The sequence below is a fragment of the Pseudochaenichthys georgianus genome, chromosome 7 (assembly GCF_902827115.2).
Source record: "Pseudochaenichthys georgianus chromosome 7, fPseGeo1.2, whole genome shotgun sequence".
In the NCBI taxonomy this organism is placed as follows: Eukaryota; Metazoa; Chordata; class Actinopteri; order Perciformes; family Channichthyidae; genus Pseudochaenichthys; species Pseudochaenichthys georgianus.
This window is the reverse complement of record NC_047509.1, coordinates 33,004,662-33,023,039: the sequence shown is the minus strand read 5'-3', so window position 1 is coordinate 33,023,039 and position 18,378 is coordinate 33,004,662. Positions and strand designations below refer to the sequence as shown.

At 38.2% G+C, this 18,378-nt stretch overlaps 1 protein-coding gene across 2 annotated transcripts in view; it reads left to right on the top strand.

Moving 5' to 3' along the window:
* The window catches only part of itchb (itchy E3 ubiquitin protein ligase b), a 30,464-nt gene extending 21,066 nt beyond the window's left edge, over nt 1-9,398 (top strand). For both annotated transcript variants that reach the window (XM_034086330.2, XM_034086329.2), the window contains 11 exons: nt 802-874; nt 1,780-1,851; nt 2,045-2,133; nt 2,321-2,480; nt 2,799-2,932; nt 3,842-3,982; nt 4,113-4,233; nt 4,361-4,465; nt 5,271-5,367; nt 5,521-5,593; nt 6,223-9,398. In XM_034086330.2, the coding sequence (XP_033942221.1) occupies nt 802-874; nt 1,780-1,851; nt 2,045-2,133; nt 2,321-2,480; nt 2,799-2,932; nt 3,842-3,982; nt 4,113-4,233; nt 4,361-4,465; nt 5,271-5,367; nt 5,521-5,593; nt 6,223-6,322 (1,165 nt within the window). In that variant the 3' untranslated portion in view covers nt 6,323-9,398. The remainder of the gene's footprint in view (nt 1-801; nt 875-1,779; nt 1,852-2,044; nt 2,134-2,320; nt 2,481-2,798; nt 2,933-3,841; nt 3,983-4,112; nt 4,234-4,360; nt 4,466-5,270; nt 5,368-5,520; nt 5,594-6,222) is intronic.
* The last annotated feature ends 8,980 nt before the right edge of the window (nt 9,399-18,378 follow it).

Sequence of the window (18,378 nt, the reverse complement as noted above, 5' to 3'; positions counted from 1 at the left end):
ATTTTTACCACTTGTTACGCATTATCCTGACGTGTTATCCTTTCAGATGTAACCCCTCCGTTGAGTCATGATTATAAGTCCTGAGCATAACAGGACTTGAGAGTGAATGCTTTGGTTACACTTGTGGAAAAAACAGTTGGGTCAATGTGACAATATGAACTGACAGGATATCAACACACTTGCCAATTAAGCTTTAATATATTCACACTTAGGTTTTGTGTGTTATTATAATTTGTTTAACAAGAAGGTCACTATGACAGCTCAGACGTACACCTAGGCCAAATGACAAATCTCGCGATGGTAACAAAAGTGAGATAAAAGCCATGCGTTTTCAATGTGTGATTGCGGTCGTCCTTGGCGCACATTGTGATGGAAAGCTCTGGATCAAGGACTCGAAACACAAAAGGAACACAGGAGAGCTCGACTTGATGGCAGACACTAATACCACATCCCAAGTATTTATCTAGTTCTAGACACAACTATTCTCAAGGGAAGAGAGAAAGTGGCAACAGAGGTCGCATGCCTGAACGCTGACTATAGGAGTAGAGTGATACACTGGGTGGAAAGGCAGAGGCCTAGGAAAATGTTTTCCTCAACACACGTTACATCCTTCCACCAAGTTTCATTACAAATGTCTAAAGTATTTTTTTTGCTGAAAATCTGACGAACAAACTAGACCAAAATAAAACCTCCTTGGAGGAGATGACAATCGAACAACAAGGGAAAATGGCAAGAAATATATACGCTTCAGCTTTAAAGTAAAAGGACACTCAGAATCTTCTGTCTTCTTTGCCTTCACAGTGAAAACGGACCTCAGATCACCTACGTTCGAGACTTTAAAGCCAAAGTACAGTACTTCAGATTCTGGTGCCAGGTAAGTAACCGTGCACGAAGTGAAGTTCTTCTTTGGGCCCATATTTTCTTTTCCAGCTGTAAAATAAGCATTGGTAAATGTATGCCTTATTTAGAATATGATAATGTATTGTAATTATTATTTTGTAGTGCATTTTGGACATTTTTAGGATAACGTCTTGTTTATTTAAACATTTGTATTGGATTTCTATGAACATTTTAGGCATTTTGCCTTAGGTTCTGATGTTTATATAGATATCTCAATTTTATTATGTTTATCTTTTTGTTTGACATTTTACCTTAATTTTATTATGTTGACATTTTTATTTAGTTTGATCTTTATATTGCACATTTGAACTTTTAGCTTCTTTAGTTAATGTGAATAATCCTATTTTATCTTTTTTTCATTTTGCCTTAACTTCTTGTGTTTAAATAAATATAATTATTTAATTATGTTTATCTTGTTTTAGGCATTTACTTGAATTTGTTGTTTTATATAAAGATTATTTTATATGTTATTGCACATTTTCTTTTGTTTATATAAATACTTGTATTCAATTTTATCTTATCTTTTTGGGACATTTTACTTTAACTACTTTTGTTTATACAAATATATTTATTTCATTTTATAAAATCGTTTGCTTGCTCAGCTTTACTTAAACTTCTTATGTTTTATTGATGTATTTATTCTATTTTTGTATCTATTTTTTCATTTCTAAAATCGAACAACTGTCACAAAACCCAATTTGATTCCCCATAATGAAGAAAGTATTCTGATTGTTGGTCCTTTGAGTCTTGTCATACATACTATTGCTCAATGCAGTCCTTTATTGTGTTTCTTATACACTGTGCAGTAACAGTATGTGTTGCCATGTCACAAAGAAATCATGTTTGATGAATGCTTCTGATATTTCCCCTTTCCCCCAGCAACTGTCAATGCCTCAACACATCAAGATCAGCGTCACCAGGAAAACCCTGTTTGAGGACTCCTTCCAGCAGGTAAAGTGTCCCAAACATGACACACAAAGTTTACGTTACTACAAGAAGTTTTGCTTTTACACTTACGATCATTTTTATGATCAATAATCTGCTCTCTATCAATTGTTGTTGAGATTGCGCTTGGCTCTTGAAGGCTACTGTTTTGTAATAGTCACGACATCACCAATCTCTAAATTCATTGTCTCTATTTTAGATTATGAGCTTCAATGCTCAAGATCTACGAAGGAGACTTTGGATCATCTTCCCTGGAGAAGAAGGCCTTGACTACGGAGGCGTTGCCAGGTAAATGAGATAGTTGTGAATATGTAATCCTGAGTAGTGAAGAAAATGGTGCTTTAAGAAAGTTATTTTCATTGCAGTTGACTTGGTCCTCCTCTCAATAATCATTTTGATATTTTGATAAATGATGGTGTTGCCCGTCTGGTTTGAGTCTGTCCCTTTCTTATGACTCTGCTCTCTTCTCTTGCAGGGAGTGGTTCTTCCTGTTGTCCCATGAAGTTTTGAACCCCATGTACTGCCTGTTTGAATATGCCGGCAAAGATAACTACTGTCTCCAGATTAACCCCGCCTCCTACATCAACCCTGACCACCTCAAGTATTTCAAGTTCATCGGACGCTTCATTGCCATGGTGAGTCGCGCTTTGTGCGTTGTGCCGGTCATTGTGTCCAGGAAGATTTGTCACGGACAAATGGGGGAAAGTCCTGTCAATAGACTATCTACCTCAGCTTTAAACCTTACAAAAAATAAGAACATATACTTCAAATTGTGCTTGGGGGGGATTTTTTCCACTGGACAATATGACACATTTTAACGTGTTGGACTTCAACAGATTTGTTGGTCAAAGTCCGGTAAATACCAGCTAACGGCTAATGCATTAGTTCATCATTTTAGAGTTTTGTACTGTTCAGATTACAGAAAGAAAGCAAAGTGTGTTTCTGTCCGTCAGGCTCTTTTCCACGGCAAATTCATCGACACTGGTTTCTCACTGCCATTCTACAAGCGCATGCTCAACAAGCCCCTGGCCCTCAAAGACCTGGAGTCGATCGACCCGGAGTTTTACAACTCGCTCATGTGGATCAAGTAAGTTTGAGTCGACTGTTCAGATGCACACTCTGAATGTATCGACACCCTTGACTAGTTTTCAGAATCTTGTTGAATGTACTCTTTGTGTTTGTGGATGATTTTATTTTGTGATGTCAGACTATGGCTCAGAACGTCCATTGGTCGCACAATCCACGGTTAATCCAGGTTGAATCATAAGCCTTTCAGAGTGTCTGAGGCAAGTCTGCTAAATGAGTCAGACTATACAATAATACAGCTGTTTGTAGAAATGTAAGAGCATAAAACACACCTGAAATGACTGATTAAGCAATCTCATAGAATATTTGTGTTTAATTAATCAGAGCAGCTATATCTCAATGTCAGTTAAACTTCATGGACAATAAAAGCAGACAACTCAAACATACACAATCCGGTCGGGTTGTTGAAGGAAAAACTCTCAACAAAAAAACTGACAAGTTTTCACAACCTGAACACGTATTTTACCCAGAAAAGTCCGTTTTAACCTCAATATTGACCGGTGGGATTTTAATATTAGTATGTTCTTATTGATGGAATAAGAACATGTAGAACAAGAAGTGCTCAAGTTATTTTAATTCTATGAAACCAATACAAAATGCAGCATCACTGCAGACTCTTTGAGGTCTGCAGTGATGCTGATGGCACACATATTAGACCAATGCAATCTAAATACATTTGATTAATAAATCATGTTCAGTGAGATTAATTGGAACAACAACAAAAAAGTCCCAAGCGTGGTTAAAGTACTTTCATACAAAGACTTTAAAGTTTTGAAAATGCTTAATATTAATAGATTTTCAAGGTTATGGACATCCTTGTATCTGGATACAAAATGAACAGATTTTTAAACATAATCTGGTGTTTCATCTCCAAAATCATATGAATGATCAGAGTGTGTTCACTTTTTAGGGATAACAACATCGAGGAGTGCGGGCTGGAGATGTTCTTCTCCGTGGACAAAGAGATCCTGGGGGAAGTCTCCACCCATGAGCTGAAGCCAGACGGAGGAGAGCTCCAGGTGACTGAGGAGAACAAGGAGGAGTACATCAGGTGGATAACTGATCATTTCACTCATAAGTCACTCGGATATAATGTCTGGAGGGTTTTACTGTAGAGCACTTTGCAGTGTTTCTGACTTGACGAAGTGGAGTGTAATGTGTGTGCCCCCCCCCCCCCGCAGGCTGGTAGCAGAGTGGAGGCTGTCCCGAGGGGTGGAGGAGCAGACTCAGGCTTTCTTTGAAGGCTTCAACGAGGTCCTCCCTCAGCAGTACCTGCAGTACTTCGATGCTAAAGAGCTCGAGGTAGAGAACAACATGGCACTCTTATTCTTTACCTGAAAGTGCTGCAAGTTATGCAAGCTGGTTTCAAAGTCATTCTTTAGATTAATAAACAAATATTTTAATTGAAATAACATGTTTTCTGTTGCAGGTGATGCTGTGTGGTATGCAGGAGATCGACCTGGCAGACTGGCAGAGAAACACCATCTACAGACACTACGCTCGCAGCAGCAAACAGATCGTCTGGTTCTGGCAGGTCAGCATTCACCGAGTAAACTTTATTATTAACGTAATGTACGGAGAAAGATCCATAGGGGCCGTTTTCAGAGAAATGTGCATCATGCACAAATCCATTGTTTTCACCTCATTTAAAATGGTACATTTGTATATTTGTACATACTAGGGTCTCTTCACATTCTTGGCATTGCATATCTTTGGTATGACAGGAATGCTGACTTTATTCACGCTGCAATGTTATCCAATTTTTTGTAAACTGACCTCACTTAATAAAATGACCTGTTGTGACCTTTAGGATAATGACAGCCTTATGAAACGTTACAACTGCAAACCATAGACTGAGGGCTTTCCTAGATATATTGATAAAATGATAACAATACGAGATAATAATCTCGTATTGTTAAATGCCAATGGATTTTTGTATGGTTTTAGCAAGGTCTTAGATTCTTAATATGGTCATCGTGAGGGATTTATGACCATGTATATACATTTTTGAAGAAGAAAAAAACCTTGCACCTTACCTCTGTAAGAAATTGTATCAGTCCAAAAACGTGTTAAACGTGCTAAAAGCCTAATTTTCAATTTTTCTGGTTGTTATTGTGTTTTGAAATCATTGCATTGAAGCAAATCAATCAGCAGTGAGGTGGTTTACCTTTTTGGTTTATGTTTAATCTCTCTGTTCATTATTGGTGAAAAGCAAGAAAGAATACCGAAACCCGTCCTTTCTGTTTATACAATGAATAATTGATGCATGTCTAATGTGTGATTGTATACGTTTTCCTGGACCTTTCAGTGTTTTAACCAGCCTGCCTCTTGTCCCACAGTTCATAAAGGAGGCGGACAACGAGAAGAGGATGAGGCTGCTGCAGTTTGTCACAGGAACCTGTCGCCTGCCTGTAGGAGGCTTTGCCGACCTTATGGGTAAAAACATCAATATGACTTTCTTTAGTTTTAGCTTTTTACATAAGTTTCTAACTAAGATTGTAAAGCTAGGTATCGGTGAGATCTCACTGTGTTCGTCCCAGTTTCTTGTGTATATATTTAACTAAATAAAGATTTATTTTTACTTTACAGGAAGCAATGGTCCCCAGAAGTTCTGTATCGAGAAGGTGGGAAAAGAAAACTGGCTTCCCAGAAGTCACACGTGGTGAGTTCATGCATACTTCACCAGCACCTGCAGCAGATTGACTCGGGGCGAATCAAACCTCGAGGCCATATTGTTACTTAGCAAAACAAACTGATGAATAGCTCAGACCTTTGAAGCAGTGAACCTAGTGATGCAACCCATTTCTTTATCCTCTTCAAACTGTAACAAATACAAATGTTCATACCTGATAGGATAAGGGGTCCAAACTAAAGAGAAAAAAGGTGGTGACATTTTTATTTTGCATCTCTCAAGGTGATAAGTGTAGAGTGTAGAAAGTATATTTGTTTTCAGTTAAAGTGCATCTGACAGGCAGCGATAGAGATCACATGACATTATTCCAAAAACGTTGTCGGTGGATGTAAATAAACCACTCTTATGGATTTAAGGAGTATAAAGAACCCAGGCATGGAGACATGTTTGGACTTTGTGACCACTTCAGAGGTAGGGAGTCGTTATTTTCCTTCATCCAAATGATCAACACTTCAATGCTCCTGATTAATGAGTATTCTTTCAGAGTCTTGTACGATGCTCATTCCGCTCTTACTTTGAATAATCACCGTCTGGGGATCAGGCCAACGCCAAGCTGATATACAGTTAATATATATATTTTGTTTACTTTATTTCCCCAGCTTCAACAGACTGGACTTGCCGCCATACAAGAGCTACGAGCAAATGAAGGAGAAGCTGCTGTTTGCCATCGAGGAGACGGAAGGCTTCGGACAGGAGTGAAAGGAATCCGGAGGCGTTTGATAGAGGGTGCAGGACTCTGAAGGAAAACAGTGTTCAAATCAGGGAGCCCCTTCAGAAAAAGCGGGTGTTTTCATTCTACTCAAGCATGCACGCACACACTCGTTTGCTACTCCTTCGGGTGCGTGTGTGAGACCGTCGCCTGCATGCTGTTGCTACGGAGCTGGGATTATGGTCTTCTCTGCTCGCGGCAGGCCTCTTGATGCTCGATAGGTACCTGAAAAATGTTGTATTCTTCTGAACCTGAAGCTGCTCCCATCTCTCAGGATGTGCGGCAAATTATGCATGGGATCCTGAAAACGCACCCTCCATGAAATCTGCAGGATTTCCCCCTCCTCACATCATGTAACGGCGAGCGACGGGGGATCGTAGAAATCTTAAAACCAGAAAGGGCACAGGTTCTTAAAGTAGAGTCTCGCAACGGTGACTTTGATCGTGATTTAATTCCTAAAGTGTTTATTTTAAGATAAGATTGAGAGGGTGTGCTTTTTCTTTAACGGGGTTGAAGGCACAATGAGTAGGATTTGTTCAATAACCATTTTTTTTTAACACATTTAGAGTCAGCCAAACGAGGGTGACGGTGCTTGCTAGCAGATAAAAGCTATCCCCAGATTCAATTTCGTTTTGGAAGGTCGTTGACATTTTCCTGGCACTATGTCTGCGTTTTTCTCCTAAATCAATGCTTACAATCTGGCACCTTGGTCGCTACATCTTTATGGTAGAAGTTGCCGACAAACGGACACATAACGGCAAAAAGAAGAGAAAATCCAAGTCTCTGTTCCTGATCCACACACTTCTGATGTGAGGATTTAGAGGATTAATTGTTCTACAAACTGTACATTTTGGAAAAATCCTACTCATTGCGCCCTTTCACCAAAAAGCAGACGTTGTTGCCCTAAGATTGTTTATCGTGTCCACATTTAAAATGATGACAAACAGTGACTTTGATCACATCCTGACATCTCTCTCACTTTCTCTCATGACTTAAGTGATTTTTTTTGTGACCATATAAAATGATTGCTATGTCGTAGTTTATTTTTTAAAGTGCCCCAAATTAATGCTTAAATAACAGACAATCTTGGTGCTGCAAAGAGATTTTTGCGACATGTCTAACACGTGTAACTAGATCACTTTTTGTTGTGTTCTATAGTATTTGATCTGTGAATCGCTTAATGATTGTGAAAAGTGTTGGAGCCTCCATTATTTTAAAGTAGTGGGAAATGTGGACAACAGAACTTAGACTGACCCTAGTTTTATAGGGAAAGAGTTTGAACGCTGTGACGGGAATGGGGAGTCTTGGATTATAGAGAATTCTGGGAGTATTTTATAAGTTATTCGTTTTAAAATCAGCTTCAGAGGGTTATTTTAATTCACGGGGTGGGTTTGTTAAAGACAAGGTCCTGAAAAATCTAGTGGGAATGAAGTATTTTAAAATATGTATGAAGTACTTCAATTAATGTGTCAGAACTTTAAATTATTATTTTTAGAAAGCAAGTGAAAACACCAAATGCAAGTCAAACCAAATCTTGTTTTTTCTTTTAGTTTAGATCAAATCTGAGGTGACATTTGAATGCTTTCTTTGCAAAACTCCACAATAAATTGCAAGAAAACACATATGTAGCATTTGAAGGGGATTGATGAACGTATTGCCCAACAGCCTACAACAAAATAAACAGGAACAATTTTATGACATTCTTACAAATGTTAAATAAAACTGGATCTCAATAACTATCCAGTAATAACAGAAGTGTGTGACGGAAAGACACCTAGATGTGGAACAAAACTGCAAACATCTGTTTGGTTAGGTTGACGTCACACATTTGATCAGTCAGAGATCCAGGGAGTTCTGTGGCTCATTTAGAGTGAGTTAAATACACTCTAAATAGAGAGGTTAGGGGGGCACAATTCATCACATTTTTATTAAAATCACAATATGGACTAGTGCAATATCCAAATTGCAGTAAGCGCAATAATATACATTTCTGTTAAGGCAACATATTTGAAAATATTCTGAATGAAGTCCAGCTGAAAATATATCCCGGCCTTAACAGTATTCTACAGACTTATTAAAATGATTGTTCAGTATGATCCTCTTAAAGAAACCACACCATCCTCGTATCACGAGCTGTTGACCAATCACAACCGAGCCAGCCAGCTAAACAGAGCAGACAGGGCTCTGGTTTCAGACAGAGGGTGAAAAGAGGTGCTGCAGCACAGGCAGTATGAGAAAACCTTTTTGAACATTAAAGAATTGAAACGTGTCCAGTAGAGTCACACTATACACATATGGACCTGAAATGAGCATAATAGGAGCCTTTTAGTGATAATTGTAATACCATTTTTATAATTCTTGCAAATCATATCGAAAATATAATTGCCAGTGGTTATTATTTCAAATTGTGCAGCCCTAGCTCAGGTGGTGTTGGTGTGACATAGTAGAGCACTTTAAAACTAAATATCCCTCCCTTTTCTTCTCAGCATGTGAATAATCTAGTCCTGGGCTCTTTGTTTCAACTTGGTGGTGAGATGGTGTTTGTCGTGAGCCTTCAGGTAGCCTTATTTCCATTCTCAGGCATCAGAAATCCTTTGTTAGCAAAATGGTCATGGCAGAGATGAACCGAGAGTTCTGAGAGTGCACCAGTTTGGAAAAGCTATATGCTGATGACACTTCAGCATGGATAACAACTACTGAGACACAGTCAGTGTAATATAACGAATGTATCATAATGAAACGTTGCCTCAGATTGTTACCCCTGATGCAGAGTGAGGTTTTGATCTGGGTCGAACACAAATAAAAATCCCAGGGAGTTGGCAGATAAATATGTGAATATCATAATTCACCGCCTTTTTTCCCCCTCCATGTACAACTGAAACCACTGTCACTCCTGTATATGAAAACAAGTTGTAAATGGTGTCAATAACAAATGTTCTTTTTTAAAAAGAAAGGTTTTAATAAGAGGTTTATGGTAACACTATATTTTCTTTTCCCTGTTAAATTGCCGATGTACATGAAAGATGTGTAATATAGAAATTGTCACCTTAATAAATACCATTTAAAAAAAAAAAAAAAAAAAAGCGTTGTGCCTTCAATGAGTTAATCTGTTTAATATAAATTAGTATTATGTATTCCTTTTCTTATTTCTTAGTTTCAAGTTTTAGTTTCAGGGGCCAGTCGAGCTGAGGAGCCAGGTGAGATGACAACTGCTGTCCACCAGTCCATCTGAAGCTAAATGTCATGCAATGAATGTATTGTAAGCAAAAGAATAGCAAGTCCCAAATGTATGCTTTTTTACAGTGTACATATTGCCTTGCATTTGACGGCATTTTGCTGTTGCAAGGCATAAAAAAGCATGTGAAATGTTAACCGTGAACAGTAGAAGATCACATAAACACGTTTTTTATTTAAAAAATATTTATGGTTATCAGCATTTATATTACAATAATTATTATCTGCTCTTTTTATTTAAAAATAAATGTGCTAATTGGGGTCTAAATATTCTCTGATCATCATTTGACACATCAGATCCTTAAGCACACAGTGGTGATGATGACAGATGATGACACTTTCCGGGGGACCTCCATGGGACCTTAATTCGGAAAAAGTATGTATTGAAGTCAATGGAGAGAGAAAGATTATCTTTCGATCCCACAAATTACAAATTTAAAAGATAATTTTGCAAGTCAAAAAAATAAAAATGTGTCGTAAAACTATGAAGTAACACTTTGTTTTGTGTGAAACCGCTCAATGAACTAAATCTCCCGTTTCGCACCACACACCAAGACGGCTGTCACGCAGTGGCGGAGCTGGGGGGCAGCTGAATCCTGGCCACCCTATTGGCCACCCCAAACACCCTCACCATGGGGGCCCAAACTATTTTAGAACATTAAGAAAAAAAAAATGTAAGTAACCTTTCATCATTCATCAATAATTAACATTAACATAACGTTATATTGATAATGTACTCACTAAACTTACAATTCATTTAACTTATTTTCTTCCAAAAGTTAATTATCCAAAGCCTCTGTACACCCCCTTCTATTTACGTAATGGTTTGGTCCCGCCTCCGCCTCCAACCGGCACTTTCTAGCAGAGAGTGAGAGCATGTGAAGAGCAGGGATGCTAGTACTTACGTGTGTACGATGTCTCAACGACTAACAAAGTCAGGCTTTCAAAAAGAAAAGAAAGGAGAGAAAGAAAAGAGAGAGGGACTAAAGGGCGACAGTATGTCACCCAGTATTTCAAGAGAAAAGGTGAGTGTGGTCCATGAGTGGTGGAAATTAGTTAGCTAAGCGTGGTCCATTGTAAATAATAATTTGTATGTTTTTTTTTTACTAAGCTGACATTAAGTACTGTTAATATCTATATAGAAAATGCAGAGGTTTTTAATTGCACTGCTCTTTTAGCTGACATTTAACAAATGCAGTTACATTTTAACAGCTATTCATATAATTCAGTTGTCCCTCCCCTGGTGCCAGGACCAACAGATCCATCTTTAGGCTCAGCAGCCCTGTCCCCCCATAATGCTGAACCTGAACCAGCTTTTCTCCCAACTGAAGGAGGTGAGCAGCATTGTGTTGAATTCAGTGGCGAGCCGTGACTTTTATACCTAGGCCCTCTGACCCCCCCTTCCCTCGAAAAAAAGGAGACATTACGTCTCAACGTATACTTCAGCGGAATATCAAAACAGTGGTCCGGGGTGAAACGCATCAATGACAGCGACCCTCTACCACACAAAACATCATTTATACCTACACCTATCATGACAGGGCACACACAGCCAAGTAGCAATTACAAATGAATTAAGTCGGCATTGAAAATGACTTCGGCCTACCTTTGATGATCAAATCACTGAAACACAAAGTCCATCCTCCTGTCCTTTTGGATGAAGCTTACTTCCGGGGTTTAGGACGCGTCACTGGACCACTTGCATAGACCTCACAGCGGGCGGAACTTGTCATAAAGTCCGCGAAAATAAAGCCCGCCCATTTAGAGGGAAGATATGATTGGTCAATTGTACTGTCATTTGACATTACTCTCTCTTTGAGTTACTATGGCGGGCCCTCTGTGAATCTACAGAGGGACCAACAAGCCCTCCGGTTTTCACATAACTCGCAGAGACGGCATATAACCCTTCACATTCCAACAGAAACTGAACAGGCAGATTCGAAGGATTTATTTCTTTGGAAATATTATTTTAAATACAATTAAATCAATTTTTTTTTTTTAATGTTTTCAAATATTATTTTTTAGAATATCTTAGGCCCTCACAGACAGCCTAGAGGGCCCTGGCGGCTCGCCACTGGTTGAATTGCATGCCACTTAACATATCTGAAGGGAGACTGGAATACAATATATATATATACAAAAAGCTCAACATCTCATTTCAATTATACATTTCAAACACAGTATTTTCCCACATATTTAAGTTATATTTATTTGGATTGATGCATTTGTGTTGAGAATGTTCCATTCAAAAATGGTATTATTAAAAAGCCATTTACACCATAAAAGATGACTATTGAGATCTATTGTCAGGAATGTTAGTCTTATATGTATGGCCAGAGGGCAGGACCTATGAACACATGTACTACCCAATAGCATTGTGAGGCTGAACAAAAGGACCTTTGACTATGTAAATGTAGACTTTTAAAAAAATTAAAACATTTACTGACTTTTTTGGATAGCTTAAAGTAATGTTGTAAAATTACAACCGGGGGCCTTACAGGGTTAAGGGCGATTGTTTATTGTTATTTACTTTAAGATGTTTATTCTTAACCAATAATTGAATTTAAAAACAGTGGAGATATACCCAGAAATGCCAAGCAAATGCTACCCCGGCGGTCGGTTGTTATTGTCAATATTAATATAATAATGATTTATTTTTTAATAGTCACACTCGATTTCGACGATTTTCTTGCTGCCCCAGCTAAACCTCTTTTAGCAGAAACAAAGGCTACATTAATGTATTAAATCGATGTTAATCCATGTGTGTGGATGTGGAATTAACGGACGTGACGTTGTGCGATTGCGTTGCCAGGCAACAGCTTCGGTTCATGTTAATTTACAAACTGTTCAACTAGAACCGTGGTTATAATAATAATAATAATAATAATAATAATAATGCATTTTATTTATGGGTGCCTTTCAAAGCTCTCAAGGACACCTTACAGAGCATAATTAAAAACAAGCAACTAAGAAGATCACACAGTAATACAAGACTTAAAAACAAAGACTTAAAAACAACAATCAGTTTAGAAAAATGATTAAGATATTGAATATGCCAGTTTAAAAAGGTGTGTTTTCAGGCTGGATTTGAAGGTTGAGAGTGAGTCCATATTGCGGATGTCTTGTGGGAGAGAGTTCCAGAGACGGGGGGCAGAGTGGCTGAAGGCTCTTGACCCCATGGTGGTCAGGCGGGCAGAAGGAACAGTGAGCTGGAAGGCAGAGGAGGATCGGAGGGCACGAGAGGGAGTGTAGCTGTGAAGGAGTTCAGAGCTATATGGAGGTGCAAGAGTGTGAAGGGCCTTGAAGGTGAGGAGCAACACTTTAAAATCTATGCAGTATTTAACGGGGAGCCAATGGAGTATATATTTAAAAACATTTTAGAAGGCCTCACGAAATACTTTAATGTAAATTAAAATGTAAACGTGAAGGAATGTGTGTATAACAAAATACATCCGTCGTTAACAATACCGGAAACAGACGTAGGCAAGATCCTCAGCAATGCACGTTGGGAAATGGTGTTTATGCGATGTGAAATCCGAATAAAAAAAAATAAAAAAAATAATACTTTGTTCCGAGTGTGCTTGCTTTTCTCTTTGAAAGTAACGGCATTGTAATACACGGTTCGGCTGCATTAAATATTACAAATCTGCCGTAGTTCTCTATTTATAGAGCCTTCTAGACAAACAGGAAGAACTGCTGCCAAAACAGAAAACGTGACGTGGATCATAAATATATCAGCAATTAAACAACAACTTCAATATCTCTTCACACTGTTACAACCCGGCTCCTGGGCTGCAACATAAAGCGGGGAGGCGAGACGAGGGGTATGATAAATAATGTTCATTTATTCCAAAACAAACAAGTAAACAAACAACAAGAACCGGCAACAGGTCCCTGACGCTGCACAGGACAAGTGCCCAGAGAAGACAGAGCGACGTAACGGCTGGGCTCCTCCTATATCCTCTTCCTTTCCAGGGCCCTTTCTCATTTCATCAAATCCCCCTCCTCGACTCCTCGACTCCTCGGTCCTCCGGTAGTGACCCGGAAATGAATTTCAGCGCGCCATGTTGAAGGACATCTCATTTCTCTAAATGCACTTCGAGGATCGAGCGCCGAGGAGCTCTAACCGAGGATACACTGATGGGTCCTCCACGGTCCTCCACGGCTGCTTCGTGGATGCATTTCCGGCAACAGAGATGTTTCAAAGACTCGTGACGTACGGCCGGACTTATCTCAGCCAATGACAGCTCTGCATGCATCCCCTGGATATTATTTTATTAACTGCTTTCATCGCGACGCGATGTTTACAGTGAGAACAGCTGTGAGGTCCGTGCAGAAAGCAGAGCAGTGTGTATAATATATATCACTCAGTAGAACAGGCCTACTCTTTTTGCTTTAGTTTAGTAGATATCTACAAACAAAGAGTCGATATTTTTCTAAAACCATTTAGTGCTTCACAATAAAATACACCACGGCTGTAGCCTGTTTTAGGAGCTGTATATGCGTGTGTGTGTGGTACAGTGTGTGCGTAGATGCAGCGGACAGACAGGTCTCAGTTGGTTTGGTGTCCTCTGCTTACTTTTAATACTTGTAAATAAAACTTTTGGCCCGTAATTTATTTTCCACATTGTAGCGACCAGAGAGGGGGGGGGGGATATATCCAGTCTCTGATAGTGTTACGTTATTTTGAGAGTGCTCTGCTTGATTCTGAAATTGTATATATTTATATAAATATATACATATATATGTGTGTGTGTGTGTCCGCATCTGTAGCCATTATTGTCTCATGACACCACACTGTGAATGAATCAAAGTAAATATATAAGTGGTCATGAACACATCTGTCCATCAGACAGAGGGCTGCTGCCTCCTGTCATCATTAATGGAAGTCTCTTTAAAATGACCACTCAGAGGAGAGGAGTTCTCATTTCTCTAACTGCCTGCTGCTTCCCCTCCTCTCTCCTCGGTTCGGCTCCTCCGCTCGCATCTCCTGTGGGCGGGACTAAGTATCGAGGAGGGGAGTCGAGGAGGGGAGTCGAGGAGGGGAGTTCGAGAAATGAGAAAGGGCCCAGGTGTAACTCATCCGGCAGGTGCGCCTCATCAGACAGCTGCAGCTGGAACCTGCAATCACACACAAAACCACACACACAACCAGACGGCACCCCACGTGGTGTGGAGGGGTCGTCACAACACAATAAGTCTCCTTGCAGTATCAATACTAATTCGGCTGACCTTCATATTTGATCCAATTGGTAGATAGGCTGTATTTACACCATAACGGTGCACAGCTGATATAAAAAGACTTGTAGTTTTTAAAGATATTGCTGATTTTCTTTGAATATAAGAATATAAATACTGAGTTGAGAGAATAGTCAGGGGTTTTGGGTGATGGGACACACATCTATGGATTCAGAATTTCAATAGCTTACTGTTAAATGACGGATATACCTTTCTGTCTGTGATGTTTTACAAATCAGATATTAGAAGTAAAACATGTGAAATAATATAGCAATATCCTGTACAATTATGTGAAAACATGAATAAAACTACACATCTTCAGATGTTATACATACACAAGTGTCCTACACTAATAATACAAAGTTATTATGGCTGTGTGTACCTTGTGTGCACCGCCTAGTGGTTAAAGCACGTTATTGAATTAGTTGTGTATATAATATGTCAATAAACCTTAGAAATTCTTGAAATCTTGAAAGGGATATGCAAAATAGCCATTATATACAGTCTTTAATTAACTATTAGTAGAGAATAACGAGTAATGAATACACTTTATAGAGATCTGCAGATAAATGTGTAGTCTTCTCAAATACCAACTATCAAATATCCCGCCTGATTGTTGGCATTTGACAATCACCTTCCCTGAATTTTACTCTGGTGTAACTAAAGACTGATTTAAGGGTTGTTTATATTTCACATCATTAATCAGAATCTGCAAAGTAACTAACATAAATGTAGTGGAGTACAAATACCAGGTTAACCTCTGAATTGTAGTGGAGTAGAATTGCTGTTTTGTTTAGTAATGGATATTGAATATGGAATAAAGGTTTTGACAAGACCTGGTGTAACAATAATCAAAAAGGACATTAAAAGAGCTCCAGATGTTAATTATCTAAACAAATCAGCACACCTGAAATGTATATTTAAATACTTTATTAAGGGCAGTGAATTAATTTGTTCCGTATGTTTTTCAAATCAGTGTTATAAGTGTCAGACAGTGTTACATTACTATTATTATCCTTAAAATATATGTAAAACAAAACCACTATGATATTTTTATTTGAGTGGTTTACTAATGACAGTTAATTCTGTTTTTGCTATTGATGGTTTCATTTTTGTGAAAAATAATAAAATAATAAAATTCAATAATGTGCTTTAACCACTAGGTGTCCCTTTCTATCAGCTGTGCACCGTTATGGTGTAAATACAGCCTATCTACCAATTGGATCAAATATAAAAGTCAGCCGAATTAGTGTTGATACTGCAAGGAGACGTATTGTGTGAAAAGAAATGTAAGATGTTGTTTAATTGCTGATATATTTATGATCCACGTCACGTTTTCAGTTTTGGCGGCAGTTCTTCCTGTTTGTCTAGAAGTCTTCTCATCAGGGCTCTATAAATAGAGAACTACGGCAGATATGTAATATTTAATGCAGCCGAACCGTGTATTACAATGCGGTTATGTGATGACTTTTAAAGAGAAAAGCAAGCACACTCGGAATAAAGTATTATTTAAAAAAAAAAAAAAAATCGGATTTCACATCGCATAAACACCATTTCCCAATGTGCATCGAATTACCGAGCTGAGGATCTTGCCTACGTCTGTTTCCGGTATTGTTAACCTCTTAACCTCTGAGCCTGAACCACTTCTAAAAGGGGTAAATTAATAATCTTTTCTCTCAAAGCAAGGTTACACCTGTGAGTTGGATGTAGAAGTGTCAGAATCAATATAGATGTTTTTATTTTAAAGTAAATTCAGATGGAACATAGTAAAAACATGTAAATTCTAATGTCCGCCTAAAAAAAAACATTACTTATAGTGAAAACCACCCTTGAATGATGGGTTAGTAGACTAAAAGCTTTAGGAATCCAAACTATAACATATAATAAGTACCCTGTATCAAGATTGATGCAAAACAAGTGAAATGTGACCTTTTTAGAGAGGTTTAGAGAAATAAAGTCCAGGCGTGACTCACCTCTGGGTAATTTGGGAACCATCAGTTCCATTTGAACTTTTTCACTGTAAAAATCATTGTATTACTTTGAATTATCACTATAGGTATTCATTCCATCCAAATACAACTGTTGTGAAAAAAAAAAAATAATAATAATAAAAAACATACTCTATTATCCTCTTAGGCTCCACGGACTCGAAATCGCGTCATTTGCAGGAAACAACGTCTAAGGAACCTTAATATTTAATAAACTATGAATATTTTATATCCATATAACGGGAAAAAACTCATTTAACTGATCTTTTTCATTTATTTTTTCCAAAAAAAGCACACAATGCTAACAGTGAGCCTCTGAATTAGCCCCGAGCGAAAAATGCTAACCTATTACTGCACCGAAAATCACTCCTAGCTCCCTTATTACTTATCCTAGCTGCACATCCAACACATCGTTTATGATCGTAAAGACACAGAATCTAACGGTGCCCACCTCATCACTGAAAGATACAAACTCGCGACGTTATCAACAAAAACGTACATCAAAACAAGTGACGCTAGGTACTAACGTGCGCTAGGCTAACAATGACTTACCTTCCTCTTTGTCTGGTCTAAACTGGTCTTCAATGGCATTACAATGATAAAAACGATGATGTAGTTAATCCATATATTAATATCCAATGAAGTCACAGAAGAAAAAAAAAAGTTTTGTAGCTTGTAGAAAAAAAATGAACTTTTTAAAAAAATTTAAATATATTTTCCATTACAACTGCAACTTTATTTATTAGAACCTCTCAAATCAGTCATTACAACTTGACGAATCTGCTCTGTGGCAGTATAAATCGACGAATCTGCGGTCTTGAATTTTGCTACACTTCTTGCGATAAATGTGTCGCAAAAGTAATTTTCACCTGTAGATGTGGGGGGAGGGAGGGGGGTTGGAGCGAAGGGGCGGAGCTATCAGAAGGACGAGGCTCGGGTGACTGGAGACTGTGGGGCTAACGGTTCGTGTCGCTACCAGTCCGCTGACATGGCGCATCCATCAACGGTACATTTTTCCCATTACTTTGAATATTATTATTGTGATTGAGGATTAAATCCGCTTTGAAGACCACCGTTTTATATCGTGCAGTTTAGCGGCAAAATAACGTCAGTCAGCCAGCTAACGCTAGCTTTGTTGAGTTTATGCTAGCTAAACAAGTAGTGGTTGTAGTCTATACAGCAGTAATTCATATATTATAGCCTACTGCTTTGGCACTAACGGTTGATAACCGTTTATGAAAATAAAAACAAATTGAACTGTACTGAAATAATGACAAGTTTTATAATTGTCTTGGGCTCCTGCTGTGTTTTTAAAGCCTTTGTAAATTATCCATGCTATTTTCTATTTAGCTAACGTCGAAGTAGTGTATGTGAAATCAACCTCACAATAAGATGTGTGTATATTACAATTATTAATGTCATATTTCAAGATGATTACTTAGATATTACAATATGGTTGGTTGAGCTGGAGTTCATTATTGAGCTTACAAGTTAACGTCACAGGCAATGTTAATGTTGTTCATAATATGTTTAGTTCATTTACCTTCTTTTTTTTCAAAATAACCAATAAGAGTACCGTTAAAGGA